Raw genomic sequence first — 17,280 nt, 5'->3', positions numbered from 1 at the left:
ATTCCCTTGCCTGCTGCAGATGCTGGGCTCCTGCCTCCTTAACGCTGGTGTTGCATAAAGCCAGTTCAGAGAGTTCAGACAGGCAAAAAACTAAGCTTAAAGTAGGGTAACTTAGAGCTCCCCAAGGCAGTTCAGTAGAGAACTGGAAGGAGGGAAGTCGCCCTCTTGACCATTAGATTAGCTTTAGTAAGAAAAATCCCCATCAGGATGGGCTTCCATGGGCAGCTGGCAGCTCCAAGGTTGTGCTCCTGGGTGAAACAAATGGTCCTGCAGTTCCCACCTTGTTTCAGCCATGGCTGTGAGCTAGATCTTGCTCTAATTTAAAAGCAACTTCAATGTCCGTGCTGTGGCCACCAATACCCACTCACCCTGCAAACTCCAAATCCAACAGCCCAAACAAAGCGCAGCACAAATAATTGGCAAGTTTTGAACCTTATTGAGGTTGTAATGACCCTTTAGCCTCTACTGCACAACTACTCTGCTTGTAAACAAACCCAGGGGAATCAGCAGCTGATTGGTTTTATTGCCCTGCCAGCAATGTTTGGAATCACGTTTTAGCAACAACAGGTAGTTTGGTCAGTTTATGCTGACTGGGGAAAAAGAAAAGTTAGATGGAATCCAGAAAATAAAGTTCCAGTTTTTTTACTCATATTGTACACAGCATTTCTCAGCATCTCTGCACAGCGCTGGGACTATAATGGTGGCATTTACCTCTTGGAAACAAAATCAAAGTTCATCATGACTTTATTCACCAGAGTTTTACTGTGTTTTTTTATTAAACTTTATTAGGATAGCTTGACTTTCAAACTAATTAAAACACTACTGTTTGTCTTCTTTCCAAAAAAACTTTATTTTGAATATTGCAATCACTTAGCTAAGAGAGGGAGTAATTATTCTCAAGTTGCACAATTTAGTTTATTTAAAAATGCTTTATATAGTTTTTAGATGAAGTTATAAATGTTCACTTTGGAACTACCTGAAGATTAATAGTGATGCATTTGAAATGCATTATTTTTTTATTGATTCTTAATGTAGTAAATTACTGAAGTTATTTGGCAGCAAACAGAAATAGCCAGTGATGTTGTTCACATTTATTTTCCTGATAGCATCACAATTTGCATTAATTGCATTGCAGCTGCACTCACTTATATTAAAAAGCTTCTACCATAATTAATCCTTTTTATTTCAAATCATTTTGGCACAATTTCTAGCAATAAACACTCATAAAAGACAGACACTTGAGAAATAACATACAAGTTTCTTCAATATACCTATTGCTGTTTTTTCCTGACAAGGAATTATTGATAGGCTTCTAGGATCAAGTGTTGCAAGTGGTAAAGACTTAAGACCAGTTTGAAAAATGCTAAGTGGATTATTTTGCATAAAAAATAGACAGGTTTTGAATTTGTGTAATTAACCTGTGTTTAGAAAATACCTTGATTTATGTCTACATTTGTATTTCAGTTGCATACATTATGGAAATTTAATTTATAATCCATTTAGCTGATGTGATCATAGTTTTTAGTGCTATCATTTATTAGTCCTTGTATATTAAATGCTCTAAAGGCTTAAACCTGCCTTGTGTAAAAAATTACACCTCTGCATTTACATTTTATGAGTCATAGATGGAATTCCATTTTAAATTCGGGTAGCTTTGATATATTTAAGGAATTACAATAGCTTTATTGTTACTAATGCAGAAACAGCAAACACTGACCTTAGACATTGCAAATTAATGATTTATCCCTCTAGTTTGCTTTTAAAGTCAACTATACAAATGAGGATTTTGACTTCTACACCTTGAATAAATCATATGGCTCTAAATATAATGCACCCTTTGGCTTTGAACTCGTTATTCTCAGGTTTTTTTGCAAGGTCTAACTCACCTCATAGAAAAATGTTCTTTCAAAAGTTTAAGGAATTTAAAGTCTTTGTTGGAATATCATTGAGTGATTAGAGCTACATCTATTTGTCTTTTTTCAGTTTTGGTTTTTTTTTTTTTTTTCCCCTCGGTGAGATTCCTTTTCTAAGTATGCAGCAGATTATGGGGGAATTAAGTAACACCAAAACTCTGCTCTTGGAGAGTTAAAAAGGAGCAAGCTCTGTTACAATGATGTTACGTTGGTGATGCTTTTTCTGATCAGCCTGGCAGTGATATTAATGTTCTGTAAAGGTTTGGTTGTCAATGGTAGAGATGCTGCTGATGTGGCACAGACTGGACAATGAGAAAGGCAGCATGTGCCAGGAATGGGTCTTTCCAAAGCAGTGGTCCTTTATTCGGAATAGCTGTGAAGGGTACACCTCTCATTCTTCTGAGAGCTACCATAAGTACTTTTTTCTTCCAATCAAGCAGTTGTTACTGACTTAATAAAAAATAATGCAAAGATACTTCGCATTACATGGAAATGTGCTCATATACAGTAGATGAACCTAGAATGGTGTTGCTGGAGTTTGAAAATTCTTGAGGATACTTTGAGTTTGCAGTCAACATACATCTTTTGTGAGTGCTGCAAATTTGGGTCAGGCACACGTTTGGTTCAGTAATTTTTTTGACATGTGTAGCAGTGTCAGGCATAGAAAGGATAGGACCTGTGTTACAGTCAGAACTGGTAAACTCTTGGCTTGGGAACAAGAATGTTTTGACTGTGGCACTGGTGCAGTGGAGTTCTCCAAATGTGCAGCAATGCATCTGTGTAACATGCATGAGATAGTTTTTATTAGTTTTAAATATACTGGGTTTACGGAGTTATTTTAAGGGGATGAGGGGGATGACAGTTCTGCATGCGATGATTGATACAAATGGAATAATACTGCTTGTGATGGTGCTAATGGAAGTAGAGATGTAAACTTATTTTGTCAGACATTCTTGATGCAGTTGCATTGTCCTTTAACAAACCTTGCTTTTCCTGCAAATTAATGCAATTTGGATAAGAAGAGTAATGACAGATAAGCAATGACCTTGCATTTTAAAACACAGCATAATTAATTTGTGAGATTTAGGACCTGGTATTTCACAAGAATATTCAGATCTCAAATTTTGGATGAATATTCTTAAATTTATGCAATATTTGAACTATTTCCATGCCAGAAGAACCTACTCAGTCACCGAATTAAGACAGTATTACACAAAAGTTGAGAAATAGACAATAACCTTTGGAATTCTTGCATGTGCAACAATAAAATCTAATGTGCTTTTAACTGCTTTATTTTTCAGGCTCTTTATGAAAATATGCTGGTGGAGCTGCCATTTGCTAGTTTTTTCCTCTCAAAATTATTAGGGACAAGTGCTGATGTTGACATTCATCATTTAGCTTCACTAGACCCAGAAATGTACAAAAATTTGCTTTTTCTCAAGAGCTATGAAGGAGATGTGGAAGAACTTGGGCTAAACTTCACCGTGGTAAATAATGACCTTGGGGAAGCACAGGTAAGAATGGCTTTGAATTTTTTTTCTTTTATCTATGACTGGTGAATCTTTACTTTTCCTACAAACTAATTTTTTAATTTAAATATGATAAGAAACAAGTGTTAAAAGGTGGTGTGAGGCACCAGTTGGGATTTGCACTCAATATTTGGGGTAGAGAGTAACTAACTGTGTACTTAAAAATAACTTTTGGTGATTACTTATAGGTCTAGTCTTTTAAGGAGTAAACTGCAGTGATTATTTTCTGACAATCATACATGTAAAATTCTATTGCCTGGGAATGTTCTTGAACAAAAATATGTTGTTTCTTCAATTGCACTTGTAATAGTAGCAAAATTTAGATGATGTGTAAACTATAGAAGTACTGCCTGGTTTTAGAATTGCAGTTTGCAGCCAGAGAGGTTTTAAATAATAATTATATTAAAGACCCTTTATTGTGAGATAAGCATTGTCTCCTTTATCTGTAATTTTCAAGGTAAGAGAGCCTGAAGTTTGACCAACATTTTTTTTTTTACCCCCCCCCCCCCCCACTTTTTTTAAGGGTTGAGCTACCAGATTAGTCAAAGGGGATAAATGGTGTTCAGTGCTTCTGAAAAGCAATTCCTTAGGTCCTTAACTCTGAGTTTCTAACACAGTTGCACCATATAATTTGATTACAGCTTTTATTTGCTCTGCTGTGTGTACTAAAGATTCCTTATAGTAGGAAATAAACGTCACTAGAGCTCTAAAAGCCTGCTAATGCAGGTAACCTCCTAGGTAAGATCTTTTGTCATGCTTCCTTTTTAATTTTTGAGGATTTAAAATTGAGGTTTTCAGACTTACTCTTGATTATGGCATATAATTGGGTGAAGAAAGTCGACCTCACCACATAGTGATGAGCAGCAGCACCTAAATTCAGCCTCCTCTTGTAAGGAAGAAACAGAGACTCCAGAAGGGGCTGAGCAGTGCTCTGGGGTTTGCTGCTCGGGACTGTGCACGTCTCCAGTGCAGCAGCACCGCTGAGATGCACTAACCTGTCCTGGACATCGGTACCTTTAATTCTCTGCTGCTGCTTAAGTCATAGCAAGTTTGCTGGCCAAGACTTCTTCTTGAACAGTCTCAGGCTTGGGTTTTATCTTACTCTTCTGTCATCCATTTCCTGCCATTTTGCAAGATTCTAAAATCTAGATTGCATTAAATTTTAAAATAATACCCTCAGATTTGAGGTTCCTAAAGCATACTAAAGGGAAGAGGCAACAGTTGCCTGATACAAGCAATTTTTAATATTAAACACATGCCATATGTCATTTTCCTCCCTGGATTACACTCCCTGTATGAAAACATCTGACCTGCTCTGCCTTTAGAAAAACACACAAAAACTTGAGATAAAGGCATGATACAGATGTACCCAAAAGCACATTCTTAAAGTGGCTGCTCTGCGGTACTGTGTGCTCTCCATGGCTGGTACTGAGCTGAGGTCTGGAGCACTCAGACATTGGGTTCTGGGGTGCAAAGCACCCAAAATGGCAATCCCAGTATTACTTGGGATTTTTAACGGGGGGGGGGGGGGGGGGGAAGTCTGAATTCTAAACCCATTTATTTATCTTGGCCTAAAGTAATAGCTTTGTTGGTTACAGCTAACACAAATCCAATCTAGTATCAAAGTAAAATCTGGGCTATGGCTGCTATTTTCAAGATTTCTGATTTGTAGTTGTTTGGCATAACTTTAAAAGGAAGATTTAATATATTAGTGAGTTACTGAATAACAAGATGAATATAAATTAGAATAAATATTCTGATGCTGGTTTGCCTTTTTTATACTTTAAGAGAGAACATTTTACCCACAAAGTATTAGCCTTTTTTTATGAGGCTCCTGGCATGTTAGGTGTAGTTCAACAGAACCCATTGGTTCTTACCACCGTCTTCTGCCTTTCGATGCAACAAGTCTCTTTTAATACTTAATTTCATTACCTTAATAAACCAAATATGGATAAATACATTTTGTCTGCTATTTGACTTGTAGCTGTTGCATACTAATTGATTGTGCCAAGGTAAGGCTAATTCACTTTGGGAAAAGAGCTTAATTTGCACTCCTTATGTTGAATGTACATTATATGTAGTTTTCAGCTAAACAACCACTTTAGTGTTTAATAAATTAGTGCCCAATAAATGCCTCATAAATCTACCGTTGTAAATAGCTGTACTCATGACAGTGTCCACCAATTGTGGCACAAAAGCATTATCTGCAATGAAAGACACATTCAATAGGCGCTCTATTGCCTCTGTCAGTAGTAGAAGGTAGAAATTCTATTATCAGTGTATTGATTCCAATCCTGTAATGTGCTTTTAGACCCCATTAAACTATTGTCAAAGTGCATTCACCAGAAGTTGAAAAAGGTACTTAATAATTTGCACATTAGACCTGCTAATTAGGGGAGCTATGCCATCAACCTTATCTTCCAACCCCAAATGGCTTCTGATAAAGATCTATCTAATGCAGTGATACCGGCCTACATTTCAGCTGTTGGGCCTCCCGCAGAAAATGGTGGCCAGTAACAAAGTCTCAGAGGAGGTCAGCCTGTGGTTACAGCTCTGTATATTGATTTAGTTTTTCCTTTTATCCTGTAGATGAGATGGTTATGAAAGGTCTGGAAAAATAAGGTTAGCAATTTCAAGAAAATACCTTCTCTTCTCAGACCTTCCTCCCTCCCCTTCTTTCAGTGAGGAAGGTGAGTTTTGTGGCTGTCCAGGGCAAGAGGGAGATGTAAATACTCATTCCTCTTCCTTCAGAAATGTTGGATACTGTACTCCAGAATCTCTGCTTGAGACTATCAGCCTCAAACACTGATACTTGAGAGTACATGGATCACAAGTTGAGTGTGATCAGAAGAGTCCATAAATAAAGATGTAAAAGCACAAATCCACAGAGAAGCACTATGATACATATGGCAGCAGTTTCTATGAAATCCGTATCATACAGGACTTAGTTTTGCGACCTTCTTGGGCTTTTTAAACGGGTGTGCATGCCATCGCTGTCACTGAAAATATGCTGACTCACCAAAGGGGAATTCTTTGCCTTTAAATTTCTGAGGGGGAAAATTCTGAAGCCTTAAAATGAGTTTTGAAAGTTTCTGTCTTGACAACCTCTTTACTAGGATACAGTGGCTTTGATGGATGATTTTAGAGGTTTTTCAGCAGCAAAGTAATTAAGCTGAGGCTGAGACTTGTCAGGCAGACGTGTAACACTTACAGAAAATGCATTCTTAGGCATTCATATGCAATCTCCTACCTGGAACTCCTGCATGAACATCTGGAAAGCAGATGACAGGGAAAAGAAAAAAACTTAATTGCCTTCTTTTCAAAATGGGGAAAAACTGTTGTAGGGGTGATGTGAACAAAAGTGATCACAGCGCAAGAGAAAAGATAAAAGGTTCTCATCTTGTAGAAGCTGTTGAATGTCTATAAGAGCTTTATGAAGTTGCATTGGAGGCTCTGTGATTCTGTGAAGAAATACTTGTTTTATGTCTTCGTATGGGACTTTTCTGTCCTCTTTAGGTATTTTCCCTTCATTTTGAAGATGCACTTTGTGCGTAGCGAATCACATTTGTCTGAATGATCTGAATACTTACCTAAATTATATCTATGGTTTGATTGCCTTTAGTTAAAATACATTTTGTTCGTTTGTTTAAACTTAGATCTGCAGGATAGAAAGAGATTACACGGGGCTGTCGTTTCCTCGTGCGGCAGTCCCGGGTAACCTGGGTTATTGTCTTGCCCCATCTAGTGGCCAGAACTGGATGGATAAAAGTAAAAGCTAAGCTTATAAAGCATTTAAGATCTATAAAGTTGTGCTATGGCCTTTTGGAAAAGGAACTCTTCAACAATCATTCCTGACTTATAGAATTAAGTGGGAATTCTAAAATAGTTCCTTTAATGCCATGAAAACACTTAGTGCATCTACCTTTAGTTTTATGCATACCAAGTGTTACTGTTAGGTGTTTTACATCCTCCTTAGCCTTTTTGGCATAATGTATTTATTATTTATGTTCTGTCATTCCTTTTGTTTTGGTCTTGGATGATACTTGGACACAACAGTGGTAAAATTAACCTCACTCTGACAAACTCTGAAAATGGATAGTTCGGTCTCTGGAAAACCCCAGGAAATGGACTTAACTGAGTCCTGTACCTGTATTTGTGGCAGTGCTGGGCTCTGGGGAGGAAGGGGAGCTACAGAAATGTTGCTGGATCAGAAATCAAGATTTGCTACTTAAAAATATAAAAATAAAAGGAATAGTAGGATTTTTAAAAAACAAAACAACTTTGTCCTGGTTTCTAAAAATAGCAGTCAGAAAGAGTGCAACACCTTTTTGTTCGTTGTTTTGCAGGAAGAACTTTATGGGGAGAGAATAACTTTTTATTATAGAATGAATACAGCTTTCCTTACATCCCTAGAGCACTGTGGAGCCAGTGCTATTACAATGCAAATGTAAACTAATCTCTGTCCTGATTTCTGTTTGCTGGCATGCAGGCAAGGTCAGACATTTTACTTCACCTAGTGCTGAGATGAATCTTAAAACACAGAAGTTTTCTAAAACACTCTGCCAGTAGTTTCCTTTGGCTATTTTAGGAAGGAGTTCAGTTCAAGCATCTTTTAGTGTAAATACTGAGCTCAGAGAAATTGTTGTATGCACAATATGATATCTATTAATGTATTATTGGTGTTCATATTCTTAAGAGATGCTTGATGAGTTAGGTGATACAAATATGCTTTAATGCATTTTAATATGGCCTAATTCAGTGTGTCCATACCTCAGAGAGAGGGGTTGTATTAAATGGTGATAAAAATGCAAGGGATTCTGCAGTTCTGCTAAACAAGTAGAGAAAGTTTGTAAGTGGACACAAAGTGAAGTATTAGTAATATTGAGGTCACAACAGTGATCTGTTCATGTGGAGCATCACTGGTTGCTCTGGTCTTGTAAAGCTAAAGAGGACAAGAATTTAAGAAGTAAGAGAAAGCTTTCTGGTCTTGTTAGGCTTTGTAAAAGGTATTTTACAGGAGGAAATTAAAAAACTGTCTTTAGTTTTATGTAAAAGTCTCTGGGACGATTAATGAAGTTGCTGCCCATAAGCAATACATCATGGATATATTTGAGGAGGAAGGAAAGAGCTGATTAAGCTCTTCAACACTGAAATAAGGACAATGGGTATGAACAAACCTTACCCATTGGATTTGAAGTGAAAATTAGAATGTTTCTTGTCAATAATTGGATTAATCTGATTAATAACTTTCTAGTGTCAGTAGTAAAATTACTACAGTGGGATGGAACACGAGAGCTCAGCAGTGCAGGGGCCCCTTCTCATCAGCTGTTTCCACCATGGTATGGAACGTGTCCCACGCTTCTATTAATACTCCATGTGGACTTTACCAGTAAAAATACCCTCAGGCCAGCCAGTGGCCCCAGGTACTGGCCTGTACCCTCTGCAAATGGTCCCTGGCTATGTCCCATGCCAGGTTCTGTGATGGGTGATCCCAGAGAGAGCCCTCCAGGGTCTTGTGTCCCTGGTTCTTGTCAAAGGGAGCGACATAATGTGTGCAGGGTGTGAAATGGTGTCTCTTATGCTGATACCTTCCTTTTGCTTAATTCTTGCATGAGTAGGTTTTAATCATAATCAGTATCTCCACACAGACATGGTGGAGTATTGATGAGTTTTTTTACTGTAGGCACTAACAAAAGCCAGAAGGTTGCAACAGAAGGATTAAAGTGGGAAGTAAGACATACTTTTAACACCTAATGTAATTCACGTTGTGGTAGCTTATCAAAGAAAGTGGTAGATACTCCATCATAGGATTGCATGTCTCCAAAAATGTGCTCTAACTCATCTGTGGATTTATGGAATTAAATGCAGGAACCTCTAGACAGAATCCTCTGGCCTGTGTTATCTGGGAGGTCAGGATTCACAGATCCTAATGGTTTCTTTTGCCTTAAAGAGCTATGAATCAAGAAAAAATCTGAATGCTCAAAAGCACTGTGAATTTTTAATCATACCATTTTGCACATTTTGCTTAGTTCAAGAACAGCTCGCATTATTAGGTAGCATGTTAGAAAAGAAGCTGTTCCTGTGTTCAATTCTCTGTGTTTTAAAGATGTCATCATTACCACATACTGAAGTGCCCAGTTGGTTTAAATGAAGAAATTACTGACTCCAGAGTGTAGAAAAAAAAAAAAAAAGAAACAGTTTTTGGAAGAGTTCAGAAGGTGACAGTATCTCGGCTTTTCAGGTTTTTTTAATTCTTCTCTTAAGTACTCTAATAATGCCTTCCAATTGGGCTGCTGCTTAACAAAATTAACCTCATGTAGTAAAGAGTAGAATATGTGAAGGCCTATCGTTTTCTAATAACAGTTTTCTTTGAATCTGGTTTATATCTTAATGCAATGTGTGTCTTTAGTTTTGGGGTTTTTCTTTAAAAATTCTCCCATACCGAGGTGCCTTGGTGTACTTGGAAGGACAAAAGTAGAGCTTCCCAGTACAAAAACAACACTTAGGCTTGATTTGTTTGGTTGGTTTTTTACTTTCATTGAATGTATTAAGTATGTACAACAGTACATTTTCCACAGGATGAATTGTGAATGCTGAGCGTTCTGCAAATCAGGCTTGTAAGACTTGACTTTTAACTCAGCGGACATTGCTTTTACCATAATGTGACCATGCAGAATTCACCAGCAGCAGTTAGGGAAGAGCCCAGCCAGTCAAGCACAGTTTCCCTAATCCAGCTGCAGGGAGAGTGTTCTGTGTGAGCTCTGTGGTGTTACAGGCTGCTCTCCCTTACAGGGCACTTAGCAGTAAAGCTGGGAGGAGCTTGCCAAGGAGGGTATTTTCACTTCAGTTCTTGTCTGACTTGTATGGGTGAATTTGGTGTTACAGACAGCTCCTATGAAAGGGCTCTGACTGTGCTTTATCTGCTTTCTGGTGATAAACCATGGGGGCTGTGTGATGAGCTGCATTGGCAGCTGGAGGTCTGGGTGCACAGAATGTGCTCTTACACATAACCAGAGAAAACACCTACCTTTGTAACTCCTCGTAATCTTCTCTCTTCCTTTGAGGTGAGTATTCCTGAAGTCTAGCGTACTTCAAACAGATACATCACTCACTAGAATGTTTTTCAGCCCCCTTTCACAGTTAGAGCACAGCAGTGCAGTTCACCAGGTGATGAGAATGGCTGTGTTTGTAGGTGGTCGAGCTGAAGCCAGGTGGAAAGGACATTCCTGTCACCAGCGCCAACCGGATCGCGTACATCCACCTGGTGGCCGACTACAGGCTGAACAAACAGATCCGGCAGCACTGCCTGGCCTTCCGTCAGGGGCTGGCCAACGTGGTCAACCTCGAGTGGCTTCGGATGTTTGATCAGCAGGAAATACAGGTACTTCTGCTTAAAGCTGCACAAAACAATTGCTCTAAACAGAAATAATTGCTGATTTCTGCCTGTAATCTAATGGTCTAATTTCCTTTGCTGTTAGGTTCTGACTTCTGGTGCACAAGTTCCTATTAGTTTGGATGACCTTAAATCTTTCACAAATTATTCAGGTAAGCATATTTTGTTTAATTACAGAAAATCTGTTATGACTGACTTGGGAATAACCTGAACTTGCTTTTTATCCCACCTTTTTTAGAAAAAGTTACAGGGTCATTCTTGTTACCTTTGGCCAAATTTGGTGGATGTGCCCAAATTTCAGGAAATTGGCTAAAATTACAACCCAATTTTATAAATGGTGGGAAATTGAGATCCACAATTTCTTTTATTCATATGCTTAAATGCAAGTTTATAGCCAAATAATTTGAAGGTGTTTCTTTTCTTAAATTAAAGTTAGTCACTGACTGTCTGATCTGAAAATAAGTCTGCAAATGACTTTGGGATAGTAGTTTCTACTACCCCATTTAGATACTTAGCATTTCTTAGACAGTCTGAAGAGAGAGATCATATATTTTCCTTGTGAGAAATGCGAGGTATCTACTTCATTTCTCCCCCTTGCATTTATCATGAATGTAATCAAAAAGTAGCTACCAAATCATCAATTCACATCAGGGCTTACCTCAGGGTAGGCGGATTAATTCAATAACATACTGGGTCTTGCAGATTTTGCACGCTCTTGGAGTGAAAGGCAATAATCTGAAGTTACTAGCTAAATGCTAATCTAAATAAAATTAATTTAAAATAGGATTCAGTGAAGAAAACTGCATTTAAGAAGCTGAGGGATATAGTAGCCGTAGGTAAGCAATGAAACTGAAATTGCAGTGATGACAGATCTGTAGGTACTGGAAGTTAGCAGTACAAGCCTGCTGGTTATAATATTTTCCCCAAACCTTCCAGATTGATGCTAGGTTTTCTGAATAATTTATTTCTTACATAAAACTATTCTAGCTGTAAAGCATTTAAATCTCCTTGTAGGTGGCTACACAGCAGACCATCCTGTAATTAAAATATTTTGGAGGGTTGTAGAAAGCTTCACTGATGAAGAGAAACGCAAACTACTCAAATTTGTAACGAGCTGCTCTCGACCACCTCTTCTGGGGTTTAAGGTATGTCCTCTTGACTTACTGGCAAACTGTAGAAATGCTGCAGATGTTGGTCCAAGTTTTTCTTGTCCAGGAATCTACAGCTCGAGAATATTCATCCATGTCTACAGAAACAGCTTCAGTGTTTGCATTTGCATGTATAATAAGTACAGTTTTAAAATATGTAATGGAGTGTTCCGTTGCTTTCTATTTTAATTGTGAAATTTGATAAGCCTGCAGATTATATGATAAGCCTTACTGATTAGAGCACTTGCTGTGTGTGATGGAGGGTCCTTGCTTCCATTTCATGTTGGGCAGAAGCAGAGTTGCTACCAGTTTGAAGCAACAGGTTGAGTTAAGCCTAGTGTCTTCTAAGTCAAGCAAAAGAGAATTTAGGATATAAAAGCAGTTATTAAATTTGATCCTCCTACATTAACCATTTGAAGCAGGACATGTATTTTCTTCTAATTCCCATTTATCTGCTTATAGCTCACAGCCCATTACCCTTAGTAGCAAAATATTTAGCTGCAGTCTCCAGGTTGCTATTTACATGAAAGCTTAAGTATGAAGAAAAATCTGCTGTACTGCTGATAAAACTAAAGAGAGGCCAAGGCAAGGTGAAGACATTTTGAAACTAAGTTCTGGGGTTGTTCTACCCATGAATTTCAGTGGACTGCAAAATTCTGGCTAAGAACCAGCCATCACATCATTTCCTCTAAAATGTGGGAACATTCAGTACTGTGTGGTAGTGTTACCATGTGGATGGGCAACATCCTCCATCTTCAGTGTCTGTGATCTATACTTTAGCTATACTCCTTTTATAGACATCTAGGATTGGAACTGGCACTTTCAGTTGGTAATTGGTGTGACTGTTCTGTGTGTCAACTTCAGGATGAAATGAGTCATGTCTTAGACTCACCAAAACATGCTAACCAGATTGCCTTTAACAGTAAAGAGTGTCCATAGATATGGATATGGAGACAGTGCACATGGCTGTTGAATCACATGAATCCTGTCTCGGGTATTTGTTGATTGATTTGTGTGATTTCTTATTTGAAAGTCTGCAGTCTTTTCTCCCAAGCCCTCAAGTCCATGCAGATGTCACTGTACAGTACTCTAGCAATGAACAGGATTTTACAGGACAGCAGGAAAAGCAATTTTCCTGCTGGATGAGACCAAGATAGAACAGTGCACATCAGTCACAGGAGGAAGGGAGAATTTGGAAACAACTGGAGAAACCAAGTAAGCAGAAGTTCCCATTTATTGTCACCCTCTCTAATTACAAGGGGAGAGGAAGGGTACCCAGCTTTGAGGTAGCCAGTGTGACATTTGGAGACATTTGAAGAGATAGAGGAAGCAAATCAAAAGTCTCAAAATACTAAGGCTGACAGTTGCACACTTTGAAAGAAGCTAAATGTGGAATGCTGCAGTTTGTGTGTTCACTTGGGAGATGGGCCACAAAATGCCTGTAACATACATGGCTAGGAAAAAATGTAAGCAAATTACAAAAATTTCTGCAGGAAAGCAGTAAGTGAAAAGCTGAATTCACTGTCCAAGGGCCTCTCAGGCTCAGGCACACGCAGCAGTGTTGGCAGAGGAAAGCAGCTGAAAGGGCTTTAGGGCTGCTCTGCTGGGCAGTACCGCAGGGTGGCTGCAGCAGCACCTGTTAACAGGGATTGACCTCCAAACCAGGGGCTTGCCTGGAAGGGTCTGCCAGAAAAGGCAGTGGGTGACTGGTGGTGTCATCAGCAGGAGTGTCTTGGTAGCCCATGGCAGTGCCACTGTTTGGAGCTTTGAAGGTGCAGAGTGTGAAGCCACAGGAGTGCTGAGTATCGCCAGCCAAGTAAGCATGAGAATGTGTTTGTGTTGATGGGAGACATGAACACAAACGATCTTAAAAATTTGTTTGCACTTCTAGTGTGTGTGCTGTATTTTTTTCTGAGAGAAACACAATTTCTGGTTCTCACTCTGAAATTTTCTGTGTATGCATTATATTGTGGGACCAGGATGTTTTTTTCAAGTTAGTGCACGTTGATTTAAGATTAGGAAGTATCTTGACAGTCATAGCTTATAGATAACATAGTCTAGCTTTGCATCATTTAAAAATGTTAAACTTTCATTGCCAGAGTCAGGTTCAGAATAACATTTACTAAAGCTAATTAAAGTTTAATAAGTTTAATAAATGTGATTGTTACAGACCAAAAAAAAAAAATTCATTAAAGTGTGGTTGAAAATTGTTAAGTTCCAATCAGGTCACATAATAAATTGATGATACTTTTCCCTTCCAAACTATTGCAGTTTCCCGCTGTACAGTATTTAATTATGCAACAAATGGTGCCCTTGGCATGACATTTCAATTTAGAACTCCATTTTTCCATTTTTAAAGCTAGAGTAGGGGAATTCAATTAGCATTTTGAAAGGAACACTAAAAATGCAACATTTTAGCCATGAAATACTTTTAAGGCCTCCATTTGAACAATAATTTAGCTTAGAATCTCATTGACCTTTTGCCTTTGGAGCTGGAACTTTTTTCCCAGTTTCTAAAATCAGAACTTTTTTACCTCAGGCAAGCATTTGATAAAATGAATACTATCTTACCAGAAAAAGCAGTGCTTTGGAGGTAACAAATATGTATATTTTTCACTATACTATTTCTTGGAAGAAGATAAATTAATATTAATTTATTATAAATTAATATTACATACAAAATGTCTTTAAAGTGTGTTCTTCGGATCAGTAGTTAACACATCAGAAGAATAATCAGGGTTTGACAAGTTCATAAATTACAGACTCACTATGCACATTGGTATTATGTTTTTGTTACACTGTAAATTTCCATCATAGACTGTGTGAACAATAACAAGTCATTGTATTTTCCTTAGAATCATATAAATTACTTTGTGTATTCCAAATTAGTGGATCTTGTTGGAATAAGGCAGAGGGAGACACTACACAATTCAAGAGTGGTTTTGGTGCTATGAGGATTGAAAGAAATGCCATTTGAGTGTCCATGTGACAGGTTTTCATCTAGTGATTTACTTCATAGAAATGTGTGCCAGTTGCTACAGAGTAGGTTTTGGCTTGTATACCTTTTCTTGATGTGTGATTGTTTTTTGTTTTGGTTGAATCTTCCAGGAGTTATATCCTGCATTTTGCATTCACAATGGAGGATCTGATTTAGACAGGCTGCCTACTGCCAGTACCTGCATGAACTTGCTGAAGCTTCCCGAGTTTTATGATGAGAACCTGATGCGAAGCAAGCTCCTCTATGCCATTGAATGTGCTGCTGGATTTGAACTCAGCTGAGTCCAACCGATGCTTATTTGGATGATCTGCAGAAGAACGAACCAGTGCCTACTCTATAAGCAGCACCCATACCCAAGCAGTTTTAAGGGAATTCTGTCTTCATTTCTGCAGCTCTTGTGTCTTACCAAATGCCCTCAAATAGGTTTCGTTTCTAAACACGGTTTCTTAGTTAGCTTCCATTACTGAATATTGCGTTGACACTGCTTTTATAACTCAAAACAATGAATGCTGTGTGCAGCGTGGCTGATTTCTGTGTTAATGTGAAGAAAGAGCACATTTAAAGAACAGTGACATCTCAGTGAAATTAACCAAAGATGAAGCTTTGGCTTTGTGCTGTTCAAACATAAATAATTTTGCAAACTGGCAATAAAGTTGTGTACTGTGCAGTGCATTGGGATGGGACAGGGCTAACATCTTGTAATTAATCTTTTAGAAGGAAGGCAAGCAGATGTTTGCAGATATCCCAGAACTGAGAGGATGAAAATGCTTATTACTGACAACCTAACATCTTAATTTACATTGTAGAGTTGTTTACAAATAATAGAGAGATGGGCAATCACCAACATTATGAAGTTCAACCAGGGCAAGTGCTGGATATTCTGCACCTGGGACAGGGAAGCCCGGGCTGCGTGGACAGACTGGGGAATGAGAGGCTGGAGAGCAGCTCCACAGAAAGGGATCTGGAGGATCCTCGTTGATGGCAAGTTGGACACGAGCCAGCAGTACCCTGGCAGCCAGGAGGGCCAACACTGTCGTGGGAGCACCAGGCCCAGCATCACCAGCCAGGCAAGGGAGGGGATTGTCCTGCTCTGCTCTGGGCTGGGGTGGCCTCACCTCGAGTGCTGGGGGCTGTTCTGAGTGCCACAATGTAAAGAAGACTTTGAGCCATTAGAGAGCATCCAGAGAAGGCCACGAGGGTGGTGAAGGGCCTGGAGGGGAAGCCGTGTGAGGAATAACTGAGGGCGCTTGGTCTGTTCAGCCTGGAGGAGACTGAGGGGAGACCTCATTGCAGTTACAACTCCTCATGAGGGGAAGAGGAAAGGCAGGCACTGATCTCTGTGATCAGCAGGGATGAGACCTGAGGAAACAGCATGGAACTGGATTGGGGAAGATTCAGATTGGGTATCATGAAATGGTTTCTCATCCAGAGAGTGGTTGGGCTCTGGAACAGGTTCCCCTGGGCAGTGGTCACAGCCCCAAGTCTGCCAGAGTTCAAGAAGCATTTGGACAATGCTCTCAGACGCTTGTTCTGACTCTTGGGGTGTCCTGTGCAGGACCAGGAGTTGGACTGGATGATCCTGATCAACCCTTTCAACTCAGTATAGTCCATGATTCTATGACAGTTGTTGCAGAACTGATTTTGTTTCATACTACCTTCCCTCAAGATGATAGGCACTGAGATAAAATAGGTGTAATATTCCAATTGTGCTATCTGAAACACTTCGAAAAAAAAATGGATTTGCGTTATTTTAAATTCAAGCTTTGCTGCATCATTATCACTTGGACACTGTTCTGAATGGATGTGACTTTCCAGGTTTTCTCTGTCCTGTTTCTGTCTTGTGCCTGTACAGGTTTGTTGATTGGTTGGTTGGTTGGTTTTAAATGAATCAGTCTCCTATTGCATACACAGTACATACAGAAATCACCACTTTGGAAAAATATACGTGTAATAATTATTAAAGTTATTTGAACCAAAGTTATCAGGCTTTATCTTTTATATTTGAAGCCTGTGGTGTTCACATTCCTTTCCCCTATCATTTCTTTCCATCTTAAATGCCATATCTGTGCTGTAGATACTAATCAAATTAACTTTTTTTGTGATTAAACAGATCTTATATCCATTTCCCTGCAGTATTTCTGCTGAGAAAAGTAAGTGGGAATATGCTGCTTAATATAATTTGATATCTGGGGAAAAAATTGCTCTCGTATGGAAGGAGCTGATCCTCTAGTAGTAGGCACATCATAGGGTTTCATATGCAAACTCCAGTGAGTTTAAAAAAGGAATTATAGTTCAGACT

At 38.8% G+C, this 17,280-nt stretch overlaps 1 protein-coding gene across 1 annotated transcript in view; it reads left to right on the top strand.

Annotated features, from left to right (window-relative positions):
- UBE3C (ubiquitin protein ligase E3C) overlaps nt 1–16,958 on the top strand; it is a 69,675-nt gene extending 52,717 nt beyond the window's left edge. The window contains exons 19-23 of the mRNA XM_066200786.1: nt 3,215–3,427; nt 10,635–10,823; nt 10,921–10,987; nt 11,850–11,980; nt 15,092–16,958. Of these exons, the coding sequence (XP_066056883.1) occupies nt 3,215–3,427; nt 10,635–10,823; nt 10,921–10,987; nt 11,850–11,980; nt 15,092–15,262 (771 nt within the window). The 3' untranslated portion in view covers nt 15,263–16,958. The remainder of the gene's footprint in view (nt 1–3,214; nt 3,428–10,634; nt 10,824–10,920; nt 10,988–11,849; nt 11,981–15,091) is intronic.
- The last annotated feature ends 322 nt before the right edge of the window (nt 16,959–17,280 follow it).

This window comes from Chamaea fasciata, unplaced genomic scaffold (genome assembly GCF_029207755.1).
Source record: "Chamaea fasciata isolate MVZ Bird 193981 ecotype frontalis unplaced genomic scaffold, bChaFas1.0.hap1 SCAF_1, whole genome shotgun sequence".
In the NCBI taxonomy this organism is placed as follows: Eukaryota; Metazoa; Chordata; class Aves; order Passeriformes; family Sylviidae; genus Chamaea; species Chamaea fasciata.
Note: the sequence above shows the minus strand (reverse complement) of the source record. Positions and strands in the feature narration are given on the sequence as shown.